The sequence below is a fragment of the Trichechus manatus genome, unplaced genomic scaffold (genome assembly GCF_000243295.1).
Source record: "Trichechus manatus latirostris isolate Lorelei unplaced genomic scaffold, TriManLat1.0 scaffold00075, whole genome shotgun sequence".
In the NCBI taxonomy this organism is placed as follows: Eukaryota; Metazoa; Chordata; class Mammalia; order Sirenia; family Trichechidae; genus Trichechus; species Trichechus manatus.
The window spans coordinates 8,812,887-8,830,831 of record NW_004444011.1 but is presented as its reverse complement, the minus strand read 5'-3'; the positions used below and the strand labels follow the sequence as shown (position 1 = coordinate 8,830,831).

The 17,945-nt window shown below is 36.0% G+C and overlaps 1 protein-coding gene across 2 annotated transcripts in view; it reads left to right on the top strand.

Moving 5' to 3' along the window:
• PLXDC2 (plexin domain containing 2) overlaps nt 1-17,945 on the top strand; it is a 106,367-nt gene that overhangs the window by 29,788 nt on the left and 58,634 nt on the right. For both annotated transcript variants that reach the window (XM_023735059.1, XM_023735057.1), the window contains exons 4-5: nt 11,556-11,651; nt 11,878-11,959. In XM_023735059.1, coding sequence (XP_023590827.1) covers nt 11,556-11,651; nt 11,878-11,959 — 178 coding nt within the window. The remainder of the gene's footprint in view (nt 1-11,555; nt 11,652-11,877; nt 11,960-17,945) is intronic.

The following is a 17,945-nucleotide window of genomic DNA, read 5'->3' as shown; positions in this document are numbered from 1 at the left end:
TTGGTGGCATAGTGGTGAAGAGCTTGACTGCTAACCAAGAGGTCAGCAATTCAAATCCACCAGCTGCTCCTTGGAAACCCTATGGGGCAGTTCTACTCCCTGTCCTATAGGGTTGCTATGAGTCAGAATTGACTCAAAGCCAACAAGTTTGGTGTTTTTTGGTTTTTTTAAGACAAGTTTAATTTATTTATTATGAAGAATCTCCTCACTGCTTTCTCATAACATCAATGAAAAAAAAAAAGTTTCTCTTTAGTTCTTAAAGGCTTCTAAATAATAAAATAATGATTTTTATGTAACTTTTACTCATAGTTAAGATAGTCTTTATCTTTCACAAAAGATCAGGTGATCTGATAGTTTAAAATATCAAAGGGAATTCAGGTATTGTTAGTAAATTGATAAATAGTTCTGAGGTTACAAGAGAAATTCCATTCTCCTTTAAAAAAGAAAAAGAAGTCTAGTGTGAAATGAACTCTTTTATAAATTTTTAAAAAAAAAAAAGATAAAAATTAGTTAACAGTCCAGAAAGTATATGCAATATGGTAATGCTAATACTAGTGATTGACATAGTGGCTACAACAATGGGCTCAAGCATAACGATGATTGTGAGGATGGCCCAGGACCTGGCAGTGTTTCGTTCTGTCGTACATAGGATCGCTATGAGATGGAATGGACTCAACAGCATCTAACAACAATACTACTAGTCATGAGACTATGAGCATTTTAAGTAACCTCTATAACTTTCTTTGTATGTAAAGTGAGCTTCATGGTACCTAAAATACACTGTGTGTAAGGCACTCAGTGCCTGGCACAAAGCAAGCACTTTACTTACTTATTCTTACACCTATTTTTTTATTGATCATCATCATTACTTGAAAAGACAGTGATGATGACTCAGATGTCCACACCCAGCTCAGGTGCCCATCTGAGTGCGACCACAGGGGATTTATTCTAAGAATCACCCCGACACTGACCCTCCGGAACCCTCATTCTCTCTGGGTGTGACACGGTGTGCTTTATAATGTCTCTTCATCAAGCTTTTTGTATGTGTCTGTCTGCCTGTGTGTTCTTATGTCTCTGGATCACTTTTTGTTTTTCATAAAACTTATTTGTAAAACTTTAGAAACAGAAAGGACCAAAGAGATCAGCTGACGCAATCCTCACAGTTACAGATGTGGGGGGAAAAGAACCCACAGTTGTACATACAGTGACTTTAGTTATTCATTACAGAAACATGAGTGAAAAATATACAGTTATTGTTGTTAGATGTCATCCAGTCAATTACGACTCATTGCCACCCCATGTGGCAGAGTAGAACTGTCCCATAGGGTTTTCTTGGCCACAATCTTTATGGAAGCAGATTACCAAGTCGTTCTCCTGCAGAGCCACTGGGTGGGTTTGAACTGCCAACTTTTTGGTTAACAACCAAGCGCTTAACCATGGCAACATCAACGTGTAATTATAAACTCTGATTCTTGGTGACCCCATGTATATCAGGGTACAACTGTGCTTTATAGGGTTTTCAAGGCTGGAGTTTTGGAAACAGCTAGCCAGACCCTTCTTCGAGGCATCTCTGGGTGGACTGGAACCTTCAACCTTTTAGTTTGCGCCATACAGGGACTCCGTGATTATAAACAGTGCATTTTAATTCAGAACATATAACCCAATGAAGAAAACTTAAATTACCTGTAAATCCACTACAGAGAGATAGCAATTAATACTTTTATGTATTTCTCCAGTCTTTTGTTTATAGTATGTACACACACACAGACACTAAGAAAATTGGCATTGTGTTATACATATTTTTGCTGTGTGTTTTTCCCATAACATATATTTTTCTACGGTATTAAGTACCCATCTAAAACATGGTCATTAATGGCTGCACCAAATTTCTTTGTTTCATACTTTATATAACTAGTCTTTTCCATAGTTAGTCATGTAGGTTACTTATATTATTTATCAGTAACACAGTGCTGAACAACCATGTTTTAAAATTTTTATACATATCTCTGCTAATTCTCAAAAAATGAATATGTAGAAGTTGAACGTTAATGACCTTTTATATGTTTTGACAAATTGCCTTCTATAAAGCTTGTACCAATTTGCTGTCCCACCAGCATTGTATTAGATATCCTATTTCCCCAAATGCTCTCAGACACTACTATCATTTTTTAAACTTTGTAAATTTGATAAGCAGAACATGGTATTTCATTGTTGCTCTAATTGTCTTTTGATTACCAGAAAGTTTGAACATTGTTGTATATTCATAGGTCATTTATAATTTCCATAATTTCTTGTTAAATAGCTCTATTAAGTAATTCTCTCTCAGCCTTGGCTTATGTCCCTCTAAATCCTTTTACACAGCATGCAGAAATTTTCCTGCATAAATATGCCATTCTCACTACCACCGTTTGTGCTTGTTTGTTTCTCTCTCCTCCAATTTAACATTTTTGAACTTCAGTCTTAATCTCTAGGGTGCTGACCTTCCCCATCATGGCTCACCATTTCTCCACCCTGAGAACTTAATAAACATAATATTTCCAGCAAGAAACTCAGAATATCCACTCATGCCAATGTGGTTCTTTTGTTTGGAAAACTTAAGGCTGTGTCATTTTAGTAACATGTCCCTATGAGTCAGAATCGACTTGACAGCAGTGGGTTTGTTTTTTTTGTTTTTTTTTTTAAGTTCCTTTAGCATATACACGCAGAATTCTAGTACTAGGAACATATCTGGAAAGCAGCTGACCTACTTGAAAAGAGTCTACTACAAGTTATGATATTGACTCTTTCTGAATCTCTTAGAATGTTCCACTTTATTCTTCTCACCAGCAGAACATTATCTGGTACTTTCTTAACACCAAGCCCTTTTTCATCAGCATCTGCTGTTTTAAACGTATTAATGTTGTTTGTGCTACAATGTGCCTATGCTTTGTTGGTTATTTTTCACAGCTCAGTAGTAAAAATAAGTTTTTTCACAAATTAAAATTACAATTAATTTGGAGAGCAAATATATTTAAAAAGTACTTCGAGGTGCACTGACATTTTATATATTTTAGCATACACGCTCTCAAAATTATGCTTACACGCTGGATAAAATAACCTTAAAAAACTAAAGTAAATAGAGGTTTACTTATGAGTATGCAAAATATCTTACACTTTAATTCTCCAAGAGATGACAGCATAGACCAGGAATGTCCAATAGAACTTTCTGCACTGGTGGAAGTTTTCTAAATCTGAGTGATTCAGTATGGTAGTCACTAGCCACATGTGGCCTCTGTGTACATGGAATGTGACTAGTGAGATTGAGGAATTGAATTTTTAATTTGATTTAATTAATTAATTTAGGTTTAAAGAGCCACTGTAGCTAGTGACTACGTTATGGGGCAATACAAGAATGAACCATATATAACCTGGTGTGGTCGAGTCAATTCTGACTCATAATGATTTTATAGGACAGAGTAGAACTGCCCCATAGGCTTTCCAAGGAGCAGCTGGTAGATTTGAACTGCTGACCTTTTGGTTAGCAGCCGAGCTCTTAACCACTGCGCAACCAGGCCACATATACATATTTAAAGAAAATATTAAATTCCGAGTAGAATATTAACATAAATAATCTCCTTATTTTTATTTGCCTTTAAAAGGCCTTGAATTTTTTAGATTTGAGCAAATAATAAAATTTCTAATTTCTATCTGATTTTCCCCCAGAGAAAACAACTTGTAATTTTGACTTGGTGATAGGACACATTCATTATAATAACTTAGCGACTATAACAGAAAACATTGTGTCAAAACTATAGAAAGATAAAAGATCTTAGGAAAACCTTGAAGACTTTTTCTTTGATAATATTTTATATGATCCTCTCAAGTTCTTTCAGAGAAAATAAGCATCATCACTTGTTATTTTCAAAGTTATCTAGATCTTTTAATTCATTTAAAGACAGATCAATCTATAAATCCTTCAATAGTTTGTGTCATCTTACCTCTTTGCTCCTCAAAATGGAAAACCCTTCAAAATTATTCATTTTATAGAAGATGAGATTGCATCTATTTATGTACAGCTGCATTAAGTGCTTGGGTTCTCCAGTATGCACTCCCTCACTAAAGTCTCAACGAGAGGAAAACACAATAGAAATCAAGACACTTTTTCATAAAATATCCCCTCATGAAACACTTCCAAGTTAGAAAGAATTATATAAAATGATATATTATTCTTTTAATACATACATTTATAGCATACTTTATTTTATTTTTTAAAGAGAGACTTGATTTTTAAAGAGAAGTAAAAATCTAAGAATTCTGGATATTAGAAATCACATACTAAACAATTTTGACATATTTGGGAATTTTTCTAGAATTTTTATGAACAAAAAAGGGTTCTTTCAGGGATTTGTGGCTATTTCCTTTTAATTAATTATTTAATTGATAGATTGGTTAATCAATTAATTGACATTTCATCCTATACAACAGTCTCAGATAATAAATAGATATTTACCTAATTCTAACTATACACAAAATATTCTGGCAAAAAATCTACTGTATTTCCTTTCCATCTGGCCTTCACCTTAATTTATCTCTAACCCTAATTAGTTCAGTGACAAAAATGACTATTGTATTACCAAATATTAATATGATTTTATTATAATCCTTTAAATAAGTTTGTACCTATTTAGACTTATATTTCTCAATATATTTAATAAAGCTTTTTTTTTTTTTTTAATGTAAAAGCCTTAAAGTCAGAAAGGACTTTAGTATATGCTTAGATAGTCAACACATTTAAATAACATTCATTTATTTAACAAACACTTATTGAATACCTATTAGGCCAGAATTTATGAGCCTAAAGAAGGGAAACCAAACTTAATGTACTTTAATAGTGAGTCAAAATCTCATCCTTGCAAAACTCCATTCTGTGGTTGCCTCACTATGGAAGGCATAGGAAAGTAGCCAAAACAGTTCTTGGAAAATAATCTAAGCTGAATTTTTCTATCTAGTTCTATCATCATACATGAAGAAAGCAAAAGGTCATTAAAAAGACAGGAAAGAAAAAAAAGACCAAAATGGATGTCAGAAGAGACTCTGAAACCTGATCTTGAACATCAAATAGCTAAAGCAAACAGCAGAAAGGATGAAGTAAAAGAGCTAAACAGAAGATTTCAAAGGGCAGCTTGAGAAGACAGATTAAAGTATTATAATGACATGTACAAAAAGCTGGAGACAGAAAACCAAAAGGGGAGAACACGCTGAGCATTTCTCAAGCTGAAAGAACTGAAGAAAAAGTTCAAGCCTCAAGTTGCAATGTTGAAGGATTCTATGGGGAAAATATTAAATGATGCAGGAAGCATCAAAAGAAGATGGAAAGAATACACAGAATCACTATACCAAAAAGAATTCGTCGATGTTCAACCATTTTAGGAGGTAGCATATGATTAGGAACCAATGGTACTGAAGCAAGAAGTCCAAGCTGCACTGAAGGCATTGGCAAAAAACAAGGCTCCAGGAATTGAAGGAATACCAACTGAGGTGTTTCAACAAAGGGATGCAGCACTGGAAGTGCTCACTGGTCTATGTCAAGAAATTTAGAAGACAGCTACCCAGCCAATGACTGGAAGAGATCCATATTTATGCCTATTTCAAAGAAAGGTGATACCACCTAATGCAGAAATTATCAAACAATATCATTGATATCACACGTAAGTAAAATTTTGCTGAAGATAATTCAAAAGTGGGTGTGATAGTACATCAACAGGGAACTGCCATAAATTCAAGCCGAATTCAGAAGAGGATGTGGAACCAGAGATATCACTGCTGATGCCAGATAGATCCTGGCTGAAAAAATACCAGAAAGATGTTTACCTGTGTTTTATTGACTATGCAAAGGCATTCGACTGTGCGGATCATAACAAATTGTGGATAACATTGCAAAGAATCGGAATTCAAGAACCCTTAATTGTGCTCATGAGGAACCTGCACATAGATCAAGAGTCAGTCATTTGAACAGAACAAGGGAATACTGCCTGGTTTAAAGTCAGGAAAGGCGTGCATCAGGGTTGTGTCCTTTCACTATACTTATTCATTCTTTATGCTGAGCAAATAATCTGAGTAGCTGGACTATATGAAGAAGAACAGGGCATCAGGACTGGAGGAAGACCCATTAACAACCTGCATTATGCAGATGACACAACCTTGCTTGCTGAAAGTGAAGAGGACTTGAAGCACTTAATGATGAAGATCAAAGACTACAGCCTTCAGTGTGGATTACACCTCAACATAAAGATAACAAAAAATCCTCACAACTGGACCAATAAGCAATACCATGATAAACAGAGAAAAGATTGAAGTTGTCAAGGATTTCATTTTACTTGGATCCACAATCAACACCCATGGAGGCAGCAGTTAAGAAATCAAAAGACACATTGCATTGGGCAAATCTGCTGCAAAAGACTTCTTTATAGTGTTAAAAAGCAAAGATGTCACCTTAAAGACTAAGGTGAGCCTGACCCAAGCTATGGTGTTTTCAATCGCCTCATAAATGCATGCTGCGAAAGCTGGACAATGAGTAAGGAAGACTGAAGAATTTGAATTATGGTGTTGGCAAAGAATATTGAATATACCATGGACTGCCAAAGAACAAATGACCATGTCTTAGGAGTACAGCCAGAATGCTCCTTAGAAGCAAGGATGATGAGACTACATCTCACATACTTTGGACATGTTTTCAGGAGGAATCAGTCCCTGGAGAAGGACATCATGCTTGGTAAAGTAGGTCAGCAAAAAAAAGGAAGACGTTCAGGAGAAGGATTGACACAGTGACTGCAACAATGGGCTCAAGCATAATGATTGTGAGGATGGCTCAGGACCAGGCAGTGTTTTGTTATGTTGTACACAGGGCCAACTCGAAGGCACCTAACAACAACAACAAAAACAACTCTACCTATTTTTGTTTTAAATTATGACCTCAGATATTAGATCTTCCCCTATACATTTTCATATTTGCCTTCAAATTCATACTTTCCCTTGCCTTAATTATTTCTTACTTCTTCCCAATCACATAATTAATATTTGTATTTTATTCATGCTTAATTTATGAAACCTGGTCATTTAGGTTTTAGCAAGGAGCCCCGGTGTCACAGTGGTTAAATGCTCGTCTGCTAACCAAAAGGTTGGCAGTTCAAACCCACCAGCCACTTCTCGGGAGAAAAGACCTAGAGATCTGCTTCTGTGAGAATTACAGCCTAGGAACCCTATGGGGCCATTCTACTCTGTCCAATGAGTCAGAAACTCAAGGGTACACAACAGCTGGTTTTAGCAGTGTCCTGAAATTTTGAAAGCAGTGAGGGAATGATGCAATGAAAGGAAAATCTAATAGGTTCGTATTAGCATGTCACTGTCACCTAGATTTTATGTTGCTTTATCCAATGCCTAATTACATTATTATTTAATAGACTTAGTACTGCAGAGGGAATAAAAATACCACGTTTGAGGCTAAAGCATATTCTGTTTATAGATGCTTTACTTAGTAACTCCCAACTAGCTAATTCTCCTAATGCATTGCATTTTTTGTATGTGAGAGAAGTTGGTAACTGCTATAATAATGTCCTTTATCTCAAGGCTTTTTTTTTTTTACCCCTGGAGTCTTCATACTGGGGATGAAGCTTGTCATTGTATAATGCAGTGCTTTTACATTTAAGAATGCTCAGTAAATATTGCTGTGTATTAGGCTCAATTTGAACTAGGAAAACAATGAAACAACCATTTGGAGCAAATCATTGTGCATCGTCAACACATAAATAAGGAAATGTTAGTCAGTCATTTATTTGACAATTCCAACAAAATATTAAAATATTTATATAAATGTAAGAATACGCTAATTTAGGAAATTACTTGCGTATCCTCTATGTGATTGTTAGCTTTCAAGACAGACAAATCAAGTAGATCATACCTAATCATACCAGAGTAGTCATTATTGGAAACCATGGTGGTGTAGTGGTTAAGAACTACGACTGCTAACCAAAAGGTCGGTAGTTCGAATCCACCAGGCACTCCTTGGAAACTGTATGGGGCAGTTCTACTCTGTTCTGTAGGGTCGCATTATTTTTGTTCATTTAAGCTGGAGTGGATTTCTGATGTTTTCATATGACCACTATATCCCTCCTAATGTTATTGCTCATGCGTTCTAAAAGACACAATTCAATATTTGTACTTTTGATTGCTTGATTACTGAATTATATTCTCCATGTGTTAACTTGTTCAGAATATTTTTTTTTACATTTTTAAAAGGACCTTAGCTGGTGACTATTATAGTTGATCTTGGAGTCCCTGGGTGGTGCAAATTTTTGGTGTGCTCGACTGCTAATCAAAAGATTGACAGTTCAGAGGTGCCTTGGAAGAAAGGCCTGACAATCTACTTCCGAAAAATCAGCCATTGAAAACACTATGGAGCGCAGTTCTACTCTGACACACATGGAATTGCCATGAGTAAGGATTATCTCAGCAGTAACTGGTTATAGTTGATCTTGGTTTTTTAAAGTTGTAACAAAACAGTTGATGCTGTACTACCACTGCTAAGACTGAATGTTTTGGCTTTTTCAAGACTCATAAGCTCAATATATTTCTGGAATCAAATAAAAGCCTCTAGCGTTGGCAAGGGCTACCAGTAAATACATTCCTAATTACTCGTTTTTGGCAGTGGTATCTCTGAAATACAACAGGAATAACCATTTGGAAGCTGTCATGAATTGGCAGGTCATCAAGCAAAAATCATTCTCATTAATTTTAGTTTTGTCAAGTTTTATCTCCTCCCAAGAGTTGGAGGTCTCAAAGCAGGTAATTGAGCTAGTATGGCAAAAAGGTTACTCTTTCTCGTTGCCCCATATGCATGATCAATAATTAACTCCCAGAGACTTCACAGTCATTGTGAGAAAAGTTGCAGGATTTCAAAATATAATATGAAATGAAAATAAAATGAATATTTTAAGTACCTACTCATATGATAGATACTGTGCAAACCTTAGTAAAATGACTCAACAACCATCATACCGGTAGTCTTCTGTTGAGGCCACATTATTTGCTTCCCAGAGCTAAATTGTTTAGCAAAATACATATGAAAGCTACCTATAGGAATTCATCCTATTTAGAAAAGGCAGAAGCTAAGTAGTCTTTTCATTTCTCTTAAAAGTTTAAATATTTTATATGTGTGTGTGTGTGTGTGTGTGTGTGTGCAGGGCTTATGTGCCTCAAGAAACCTTACTAGATGCCATGACACCAGCATTTTCTCTAATTTTTTATAAAGTTTACACTTTGAAAAGTTTATATGCCTCCTTCCATTATACCAAAAAGAAATTAATTGGGACAGGGTTTTTAAACAGTGCTTTTCAATCTGATAAACCTGAAGACATTTTCATTGAGTGGCCCTAGAACCTCTTCTGGAGTAGGATTTGGTTGTGAATAATCAGGAATGGGGGAAAGGAAATGAGTGGAGTAAAAGAGAGGTATTTGTATTTTACAAGTAGATGTTTGATTGCCCTCTACAATTTCCCAGATGTGTAGGTATCTACCTAACCCTAAACACTTAAACTGAAAGACCATGCACTAATTATCTTCTGGCCACAGCGCTCCCACTTTATGTCTAGAGGAGATAATTGTTGGAGCTGTTGACTTTAATAAAAGTTTGACTTTTTCTAAGATAAGAGGAGAGACAAATTTCTGGAAGTCTGATTGCAAGGTTTTGTGTGATCTCAGTGAGTTGTGCTCTACAGAAACTAGATCATCGTATATATAATATAACCGGTATGACCTAAGCTTGCCATATTAAAACTAGAAAAAAATTGTGTCTAACATTTATGGAGCACTTACAACATGAAAGCGATTGTTCTAAAAAATTTTCTTGCGTTATCTCATTTTAATCCTCAGAACAACTCTGTGATATAGGTAGTATTTTTCCTATTTTATAAATGAGGAAACTGAGGCACAGATGTGCTAAAGCACAAAGGAGCCCAAAATCACACAGATACCAAGTAGCAAACAGGGATTTGAACCCAAACTGTTCTAGAGCATGTATTATTAACCAATATAACATGCTGCTTCCCAAGATTGAGTATTATATTTTTTAAATAATTTATAGCTTCCCAAACAATTCCTGATAGATGTACTATTATTCATGAAATGCATTCCTGTCATTACAAGCATTCCAAGAGATAAAATGATGATAACATTTTTTTTTCCATTTACATTTACCCAAACAGAGGCAAGCGCAGTGGTATAAGGCTTAAATCTGTTTTTATAGGGTATTTTAAAATATATCTCATCAACAGTCTTGTCTTACTATAAAATATACCATGCTTATGTTTTTCTGATTTTTAATTATTAAAGTTCTGTCAAAGTCTCCATGTAAGGTCTTCTTCAGGGTCCTTGCTGAATTTGCTGATGAATTATTATAAGCTGCTGTTTGCAATATAAGTGCTAATTATTAACCTTCTGTATATATATCATATATTTAATAAATAGCAATACTAATTTTAAAAAAAAAAATTTATTGTACTTTAGATGAAGGTTTACAGAACAAATAGTTTCTCATTAAACAGTTAGTACACATATTGTTTTATGACAATGGTTAACAATCCCACAACATGTCAACACTGTCCCTTCTCAACCTTGGGTTCCCTATTACCAGCTTTCCTGTCCCCTCCTGCCTTCTAGTCCTTGTCCCTAGACTTGTTACTCATTAGCCTTGTTTTGTTTTATGGGGCTGTCTAATCTTTGACTGAATGGTGAACCTCGGGAGTGACTTCATTACTGAGCTAAAAGGTTGTCCAGGTACTCTCAGGGTTTCTTCAGTCTCTGTCAGGCCAGTAAGTCTGTTCTTCTTCTGTGAGTTAGAATTTTGTTCTACATCCTTCTCCAGCTCTGTCCAGAACCCTCTGTTGTGATCCCGGTCAGAGCAGTCAGTGGTGGTAGATGGACACCATCTAGTTGTACTGGACTCAGTCTGGTGGAGGCTGTGGTAGTTGTGGTCCATTAGTCCTTTGGACTAATCTTTCCCTTGGCAATACTAATTTTTTTTTTAAAAATTAAGGCTATTTTTTACTTTTATTTAAAAAATTTATTCTAAACATTTAAAGCAATTGAGTTGTCATCCTGTAGGCTATGAAAAGTTTTTAATTGCTATCCATTCCTGATAGACTCACTTAAGCTTTCGTTTGGGAGAAATGGTGTCCTCTTACCTTCTTGATTTCATGTGTCAAAAATCTTTAAAAATATATGAATCTGTCAAGGAGGTGTCTTAACTAAACTCTTGGTAACCATGAGTTGCAGCCCTGCTAGCTAAGTGAGATATCTGAGACCCTAATCAACATTTTCAACTTTATTGATTAAAAAAAACTTCTGGATACAAGGGCACATGACTTTCAGTTTTTTAAAATCAGTCTCTTCGCAGGGTGAGACTTTATTTTAAATTTACATCAGATGAAAAGTAATAATTCTACATGTTATTACCACTCTGTTGTTTTATAGGTGGGGAAGTGTTGAAATTTCTTTTTTTTTTTTCTATTTTATTCTTACAGATGTTCGAAGAAGAACAATTTATGAATACCATCGAGTAGAGCTACAAATGTCAAAAATTACCAACATTTCAGCTGTGGAAATGACTCCATTACCTAGTAAGTTAATATGTGAACATAGCTAAGTAGAAAAAATAATTTGCAAGCTTGATTATCTGATCTGTTTATCAATAATTATAACATTGTGTTTGATAGGGATGGGTATTTTGACCCTGAGTGTATATGGGGGTGGGTGGGTGATTTTTATTTGGGTTGAGCGATTACTTTTTTGCCTCGTGCCATCAGATTAGTCTTGATGAATCTTATGTTCCCTCCTGTTTCCTAGCATGTCTCCAGTTTAATGAGTGTGGCTCCTGTGTGTCCTCTCAGATTGGCTTCAACTGCAGTTGGTGTAGTAAACTTCAAAGGTAAAAAATACCTTTAATTTTAAAAAAAAAATTTAATGATTAAAAAAAGGTTTGTTGGTTCTACCCTGCCATTGAATTTTAGATGTATATCAGGTATATAGATTGTGTGTGCATTACTATATAGATGTGCGTAAACAACAACAAAAAAAAAATATGACCAAAATGCAAAAAAAAAAAAAAAAAAGCTTAAAAGTAGGAATTTTAATATTTCCCTTTGCCTGATTTCTCAAAATTACCAAGAGCCTCCATAGTCAATAAGATCATTATCTGGCATACTTTATAATCACTATGGGGCTTAATGTATATGATAACTGCAACTGATGAACCTATAAAAAATCATGCTTTGGTCCTAAGTCTATAGAAAACATGGTATGTCTTCACTAGAGCAAGCAAGGCTTGTGTATAATCATACACATATTCTTAGTAGATTACTGTAAAATATCTAAAAGATCAATACCTAAAATTAGAAATATAATCTGAGGCTGAGAAATAAAGTGACACTAAGTGGGCTTTACATAAATAGAACAGGTGGTTTTGGCCCCCAGTTAGAGCTGACTGACTTTGGCCCTTAAGCTGCATAACTTGCTGATGTCAAAGAAGTTTACTGATTTTCGTGAACAGCAAAGATTTTTGCATCCCTAAACTTTTTCAGAGACTGAATGATCATTTGTTGGAGATAGTGGGTGAAGATAATTTTAAACATATTCCATTTGTTTAACCATGTTGCTCATCTATTATGTCCCGGGCATTGGGCACACAGCAGTGAATAATGTAGATATGGTCCCTGCCCCCAGGAAGCTTTAGTCGTTTGGGTTTAAGTCCCCTTCTCATCTTTAGATCTATGAAAAATATGCTTCTTCTCCCAGTTGGAGAACTGAATTTATGCTATTAGTCAATTATTGTTGCATCTGAGCTTTCTGTTGTATAAACAGTCTGTCTTATCATCTTCTTGCTGCAGCATCTGCTGTGATGATAAAGGCATGTTCGCAAGTAGTTTAAACGTTATTGAAACATAAAGAGTAGAGTTCCAATTGGTATGCCTTGATAACAAGCTTTAGGAAACATTCTTAATCAGCTAACTTTGGGGTAAGTTCTGAGTTATTGAGAATAGAGCAATATTACTTGTAATAACCTCTTGTTCCCTTTTCAGTTTGATATGTTGTTTCAATAATTTCCTTTGTGAAATGAATTTTAAATCATCAAAAAACGAACAGGCTGTTATCATTTTTAAAAGTAGATTTTAACTTAGCTGCAGATCCAGAGTGAAGGAACTGCTATAAAATCAAGGATTTGTGGTTATTTACATTCATATTTTGCTGAGATTTCATAAAGATTACATGCATATCAATGTTTATTTGCAATCTGTTTAGATAATAACAAAAGTAAATCTAAACAGATGGCATTTTAATATGTATGTTTATAGGTCTTACTGAGCTCAGACATGAAAAATGCCTTAAAGACTTAATGGAAGGCCCTGGATTGGGCTGTGCACCTGCTTTGAGATCCAGTTCAGTGTTTACCGCCTCTGAGAAGTCTCCCTAAACCACTAGTCTGTGTGAGGTGGCCACCCTTGTGCTTCCACCGCATCCTGGGCAAACCTCCATTATCAGCATTTAGCATTGGGCTTGGAATGCTTATTCGCTTGTCTGTCTACTTTGCAAGGCTCTGGGTTTGTTGAAGGCAAGGACTGTTTCCTATTATCCTTATACCTCCAGACCTAGGAAGGTGCCTGGTATTGCAGAAGAATGGATGAATAAATGAGTCATGATCAGGTTTCAGATGAAGGAATCATGATTATGTTTCTCTGGGAATGAGGGTTTTCCAGGATGTGGGACTTACACTTCTAAAACCAAGAAAGTCCCATGAAAACCCGGACAAGTTGGTCACCCTAGCCAGAGTACTATTAGGTTAATTCATATATGAAATAGTGTTATCATAAATGAAAGTTTTGCAGACAAGTCTAAAATTCTACCTTCCTATAATTACTCCATTTTTGGTTTCACACTTTTGTGGAAAATATGTTTAAAGTCCCAAACAACCAACTTTCGTGATCAAAACATTCACAAGTTGGATCTACAAGTTGTTAACACTTCCATTTTATTGAGAGGTTTCTCTGTCAGACATTGTGCTAAGTACTTTTCATACAGCATATTTAACTCAGAACATTTTTATAGCAGAGGAAACTGAGGCTTGTCAAAGCTAAGTTTCCTGTGCTGATTCTCACATATCTTATGTACTAAGCCTGGAATTGAACCTTAATCTGTGTGACTCCCAGGCCTATGGTCTTGGTGCCTCACCTGTTCTGCTTCACACTTGCCCCGCTACTAGTGCCCTAGGCAAGCTAATCTTCATTGCATTCTGAAAAATAGTAGACTTACTACTGAAAATAAAACTTTTTTATAATTGATGTTGTAAGGAAGTTACCTAGTTTTGAAATCGGCACAAGAAGAATGTAGGGGAAGATCAAGCAAAGCATAAAACTTCTGTATATTATTGAAAGCATAGTGTTTTAATGATTAATGGAGAAAAGAAAGGTGGCAATACATACGAATAAGGAAGGAATTCATCAAAGAACACTATTAAAGTAACTGTGAATTTTCTGCATGTTACTGTATGGGATTTTGTTTCATACTAAACACTGCTTTAAAATGTTGGATTTATTTTTAATTCTTCAACAACCCAGTTATATACATATCAAAACCTGTTTAATTAATTGGTTTAACTATGGCTCATTGAACTTTTGTTCAACTTAATTTCCCCACTGCGTTTTATTAATTTCTTTATAACCTGTAAGCTTCAAAACTTTGCTTTTGCTGTCCAGCAGCATTTCCCAAGACTTTAGAGCTTTTATTAACAAATTCAATAAAACAAGGGAAGTCTTATCCTAAGTGGCTCAAAAATTGCCTCTCAGATTTTTTTCCTCCATTCCTTTTAGTTTCTTCTTTGTGCACATTTATCCCTGCATGATAATCAGTTGATGGTGGTTACTCAACCTGAAGTTGAGCTTGCTCTAAAAAGATAAGATATTTTTAATTGGTTTGTTCATTTCATTTAATTCTCATTTTTCATGGAGTGAAAACTAAGACAGAATGTTTGTAATGGCTTACCCAAGGTTTGAGAGAATTTGAGTTATAGGAAGATATAATGAGATCCGTGATCAAAAGTGCTTTACTTAGAATACTTGGTCCATTTCTTCTAGGTATGAATGCTTTTGTTTCTTCACTGCAATTCAAAATATAAAATATAGTTGAATCAATCACTTTCAACTGTATCTTATATTTTCATTCATTCAACAAAAAGTTTTGAGTTGTCTCTATACTCAAGTTACTGTCATAGATGTGGATTCATTGGTTAGCAAAACAGAAAAAATCACTTGCCTCATAGAGCTTACATTTTTAGTATGGTAACATAGATTTTAAACAAATAGGAAATAGAATAGTAGTGATGAATAATCCTATGTAAAATAAATAAATATATAAACAGGGCAGTGTAAGGGGAAATATAGCAAAATTGGTAAGAATAACAGGAGTTCTCTTATAGTATCACGCTGAAATAGCCTTGCCCTTTTGCATGACTTCATCAGCCATCCTCATCCAAAAGTTTTTTTTTTAATTGATAATGTATTTGACTCTCAAAATAATCATTCATTCATTCACTTAATTTATTGAATAACTTCCATATATCAGGCACTAGTCTAACACAGAGGAAGTTAGAACAATCACCACATATTAATCAACACATTGACTCTCATAGAGCTTAGCTGAGCAAGCTGGAAAATAAACAAAGGAATAATTAAACAAAAAAGTTAGATGATGAGGAGAGGTTTACTGAGTTTAAAAGAGCCAGTAGGAGGCGGGGCCAAGATGGCAGAGTAGTCCGAAGCATCCTGTTGTCCCTCTTACAACAAAGACCCAAAACAACAAGTGAATCGATTGTATATGACTATCAAGGAGCCCTGAACATCAAAGGCAAAGTCGAGGAATTGGACTGAGTGGCAGAGGGAGGGAGAGATGGTTCGGAAGCAGCGAGGAGTTGCCAGACCTAACCCAATGGGAGCCTGAAACTTTCAGGCTGGATCAGCTCCTGTGCACGGTGAAGCTAGCAGTGGAGCTCAGGAGGTGTTTTCCACATCAGAAGAGGCCCAGCAGCAGAGAGTCTACTTGGCCATCCAGAACTAGTGAAAAGCAGCACTAAAGCAGCTAAAGATAAGTACCTGTGTGTGGCCTACTGCGTGGATTAAAAAAAAAAAGAAAGCCCATTTGGGAAAAACCTCTCTCCCATTTACTGCCCCCTTCCCTGCTCTATGCTGGGTCCCGGCCAGCTTCAGCAATTGCTCAGTCCCCTGGGCCAGAAGTAGGACCCTTAATGCGCCCTGAGCCATTCTCCCAGCCTTGGAGAGGAAACAAATTAACAAACAGGGAAAAAATAATCTGCCAGCTCCCCTAAGCCAGGACCTCAGGGTTGGCACAGCTCCTTTGCCTAGGCATAGGCATAAAGGGTCCACTGACTTTGAATGCCTTTCAGCCCTGCATGGACTTGTGTGGGCCCATTTCAACAGCATAAGCCCTCACTACCACAGTACAACAGGTATATACCTGAAGTCTAACTTCAACTGTTTTAGCTGTGAAGTGTCAGATTTGTGACATTTGACACTGTTCTGCCCATTAAGCAGGCTCCTCACCTGTCCACATCAGGGGCTTGAGGACTGGTGGCTCCACCCATGACACCTAGCAACCTGTGACAGGGGTCCAAGGATAAATGGTGCACCCCAGTCCTTACAGCCAACACCATAGGGTGCTAATAGTCCAGCTAGAAAACTCACCTACCTGCTCACTGTAGGGAACAGGGACATGCTTTCCTTTCATACACTCAGAGGCAGCCATCAGCATCCTGAAATGCTCAGAACGTGACCCCCTACTGCAGCCAGATACCTGTGCCTATACCAATCATCCATACCTGTCTAGGACTGTAGGTGAGAGCCTGTACCACACACTTGCTGACCAACGGTACTGGACACCTGAGCTGAATCCGTATAAGAAAATTTAACAGACTCAAGGGCTCACACACTTAGTAACAGCTCTAACTACCTGGTGAAAGGACATTACAGCTTCAGAGGCACCAATAATCAAACTAGCACACATGAGCAGCCTACTTGGGCATATCAAAACAAAACAAAACAAGAAGCTAGGACACAGTAAGCAAATATAAAATAAAAATTATAACTTACTGATGGCTCGGAGACAACAGTCAATATCGAATCACATAAAGAGGCAGACCTTGATGGCTTCAGCAAGCTCCCAAAATAAAGAATTGGTAAATTTTCTGGAGGAAGAGAATTTCATGGAATTACCAGGGGCAGAATGCAAAAGATTAATATACAGAACTCTTCAAGAAATTAGGAATGAAGTCCATTAAATGTAGAAAGAACCAAGGAACATAAGACAAAGCAGTAGCAGAACTTAAAAAGGTTATTCAAGACAGTAATGAGAAATTAAATAGACTGCAAGAATCCATAGAGAGATAGCAATCAGAAATCCAGAAGGTTAACAATAAAATTTCAGAATTAGACAAATCATTAGAAAGTCATAGGAGCAGAACTGAGGCAGTAGAAGTAAGAATTATTGAGATTGAAGATAAAGCACTTGACACTAATTTATTTGAGGAAAAATCAGATAAAAGAGTTTTAAAAAATGAAGAAACTCTAAGAGTTATGTGGGACTCTATCAAGAGAAATATCCTATGAGTGATTGGAGGGGGGGATAACAGAAAATACAGAGAGAATTTTTGAAGATTTGTTGAGAGAAAACTTCCCTGATATCACGAAAGATGAGAAAATATCTATCCAAGATGCTCATCAAACCCCACATAAGGTAGATCCCAAAAGAAGGTCACCAAGACATAGTATAATCAAACTTGCCAAAACCAAAGATAAAGAGAGAATTTTAAGAGCAGCTGGGGATAAACGAAAAGTCATCTACAAAGGAGA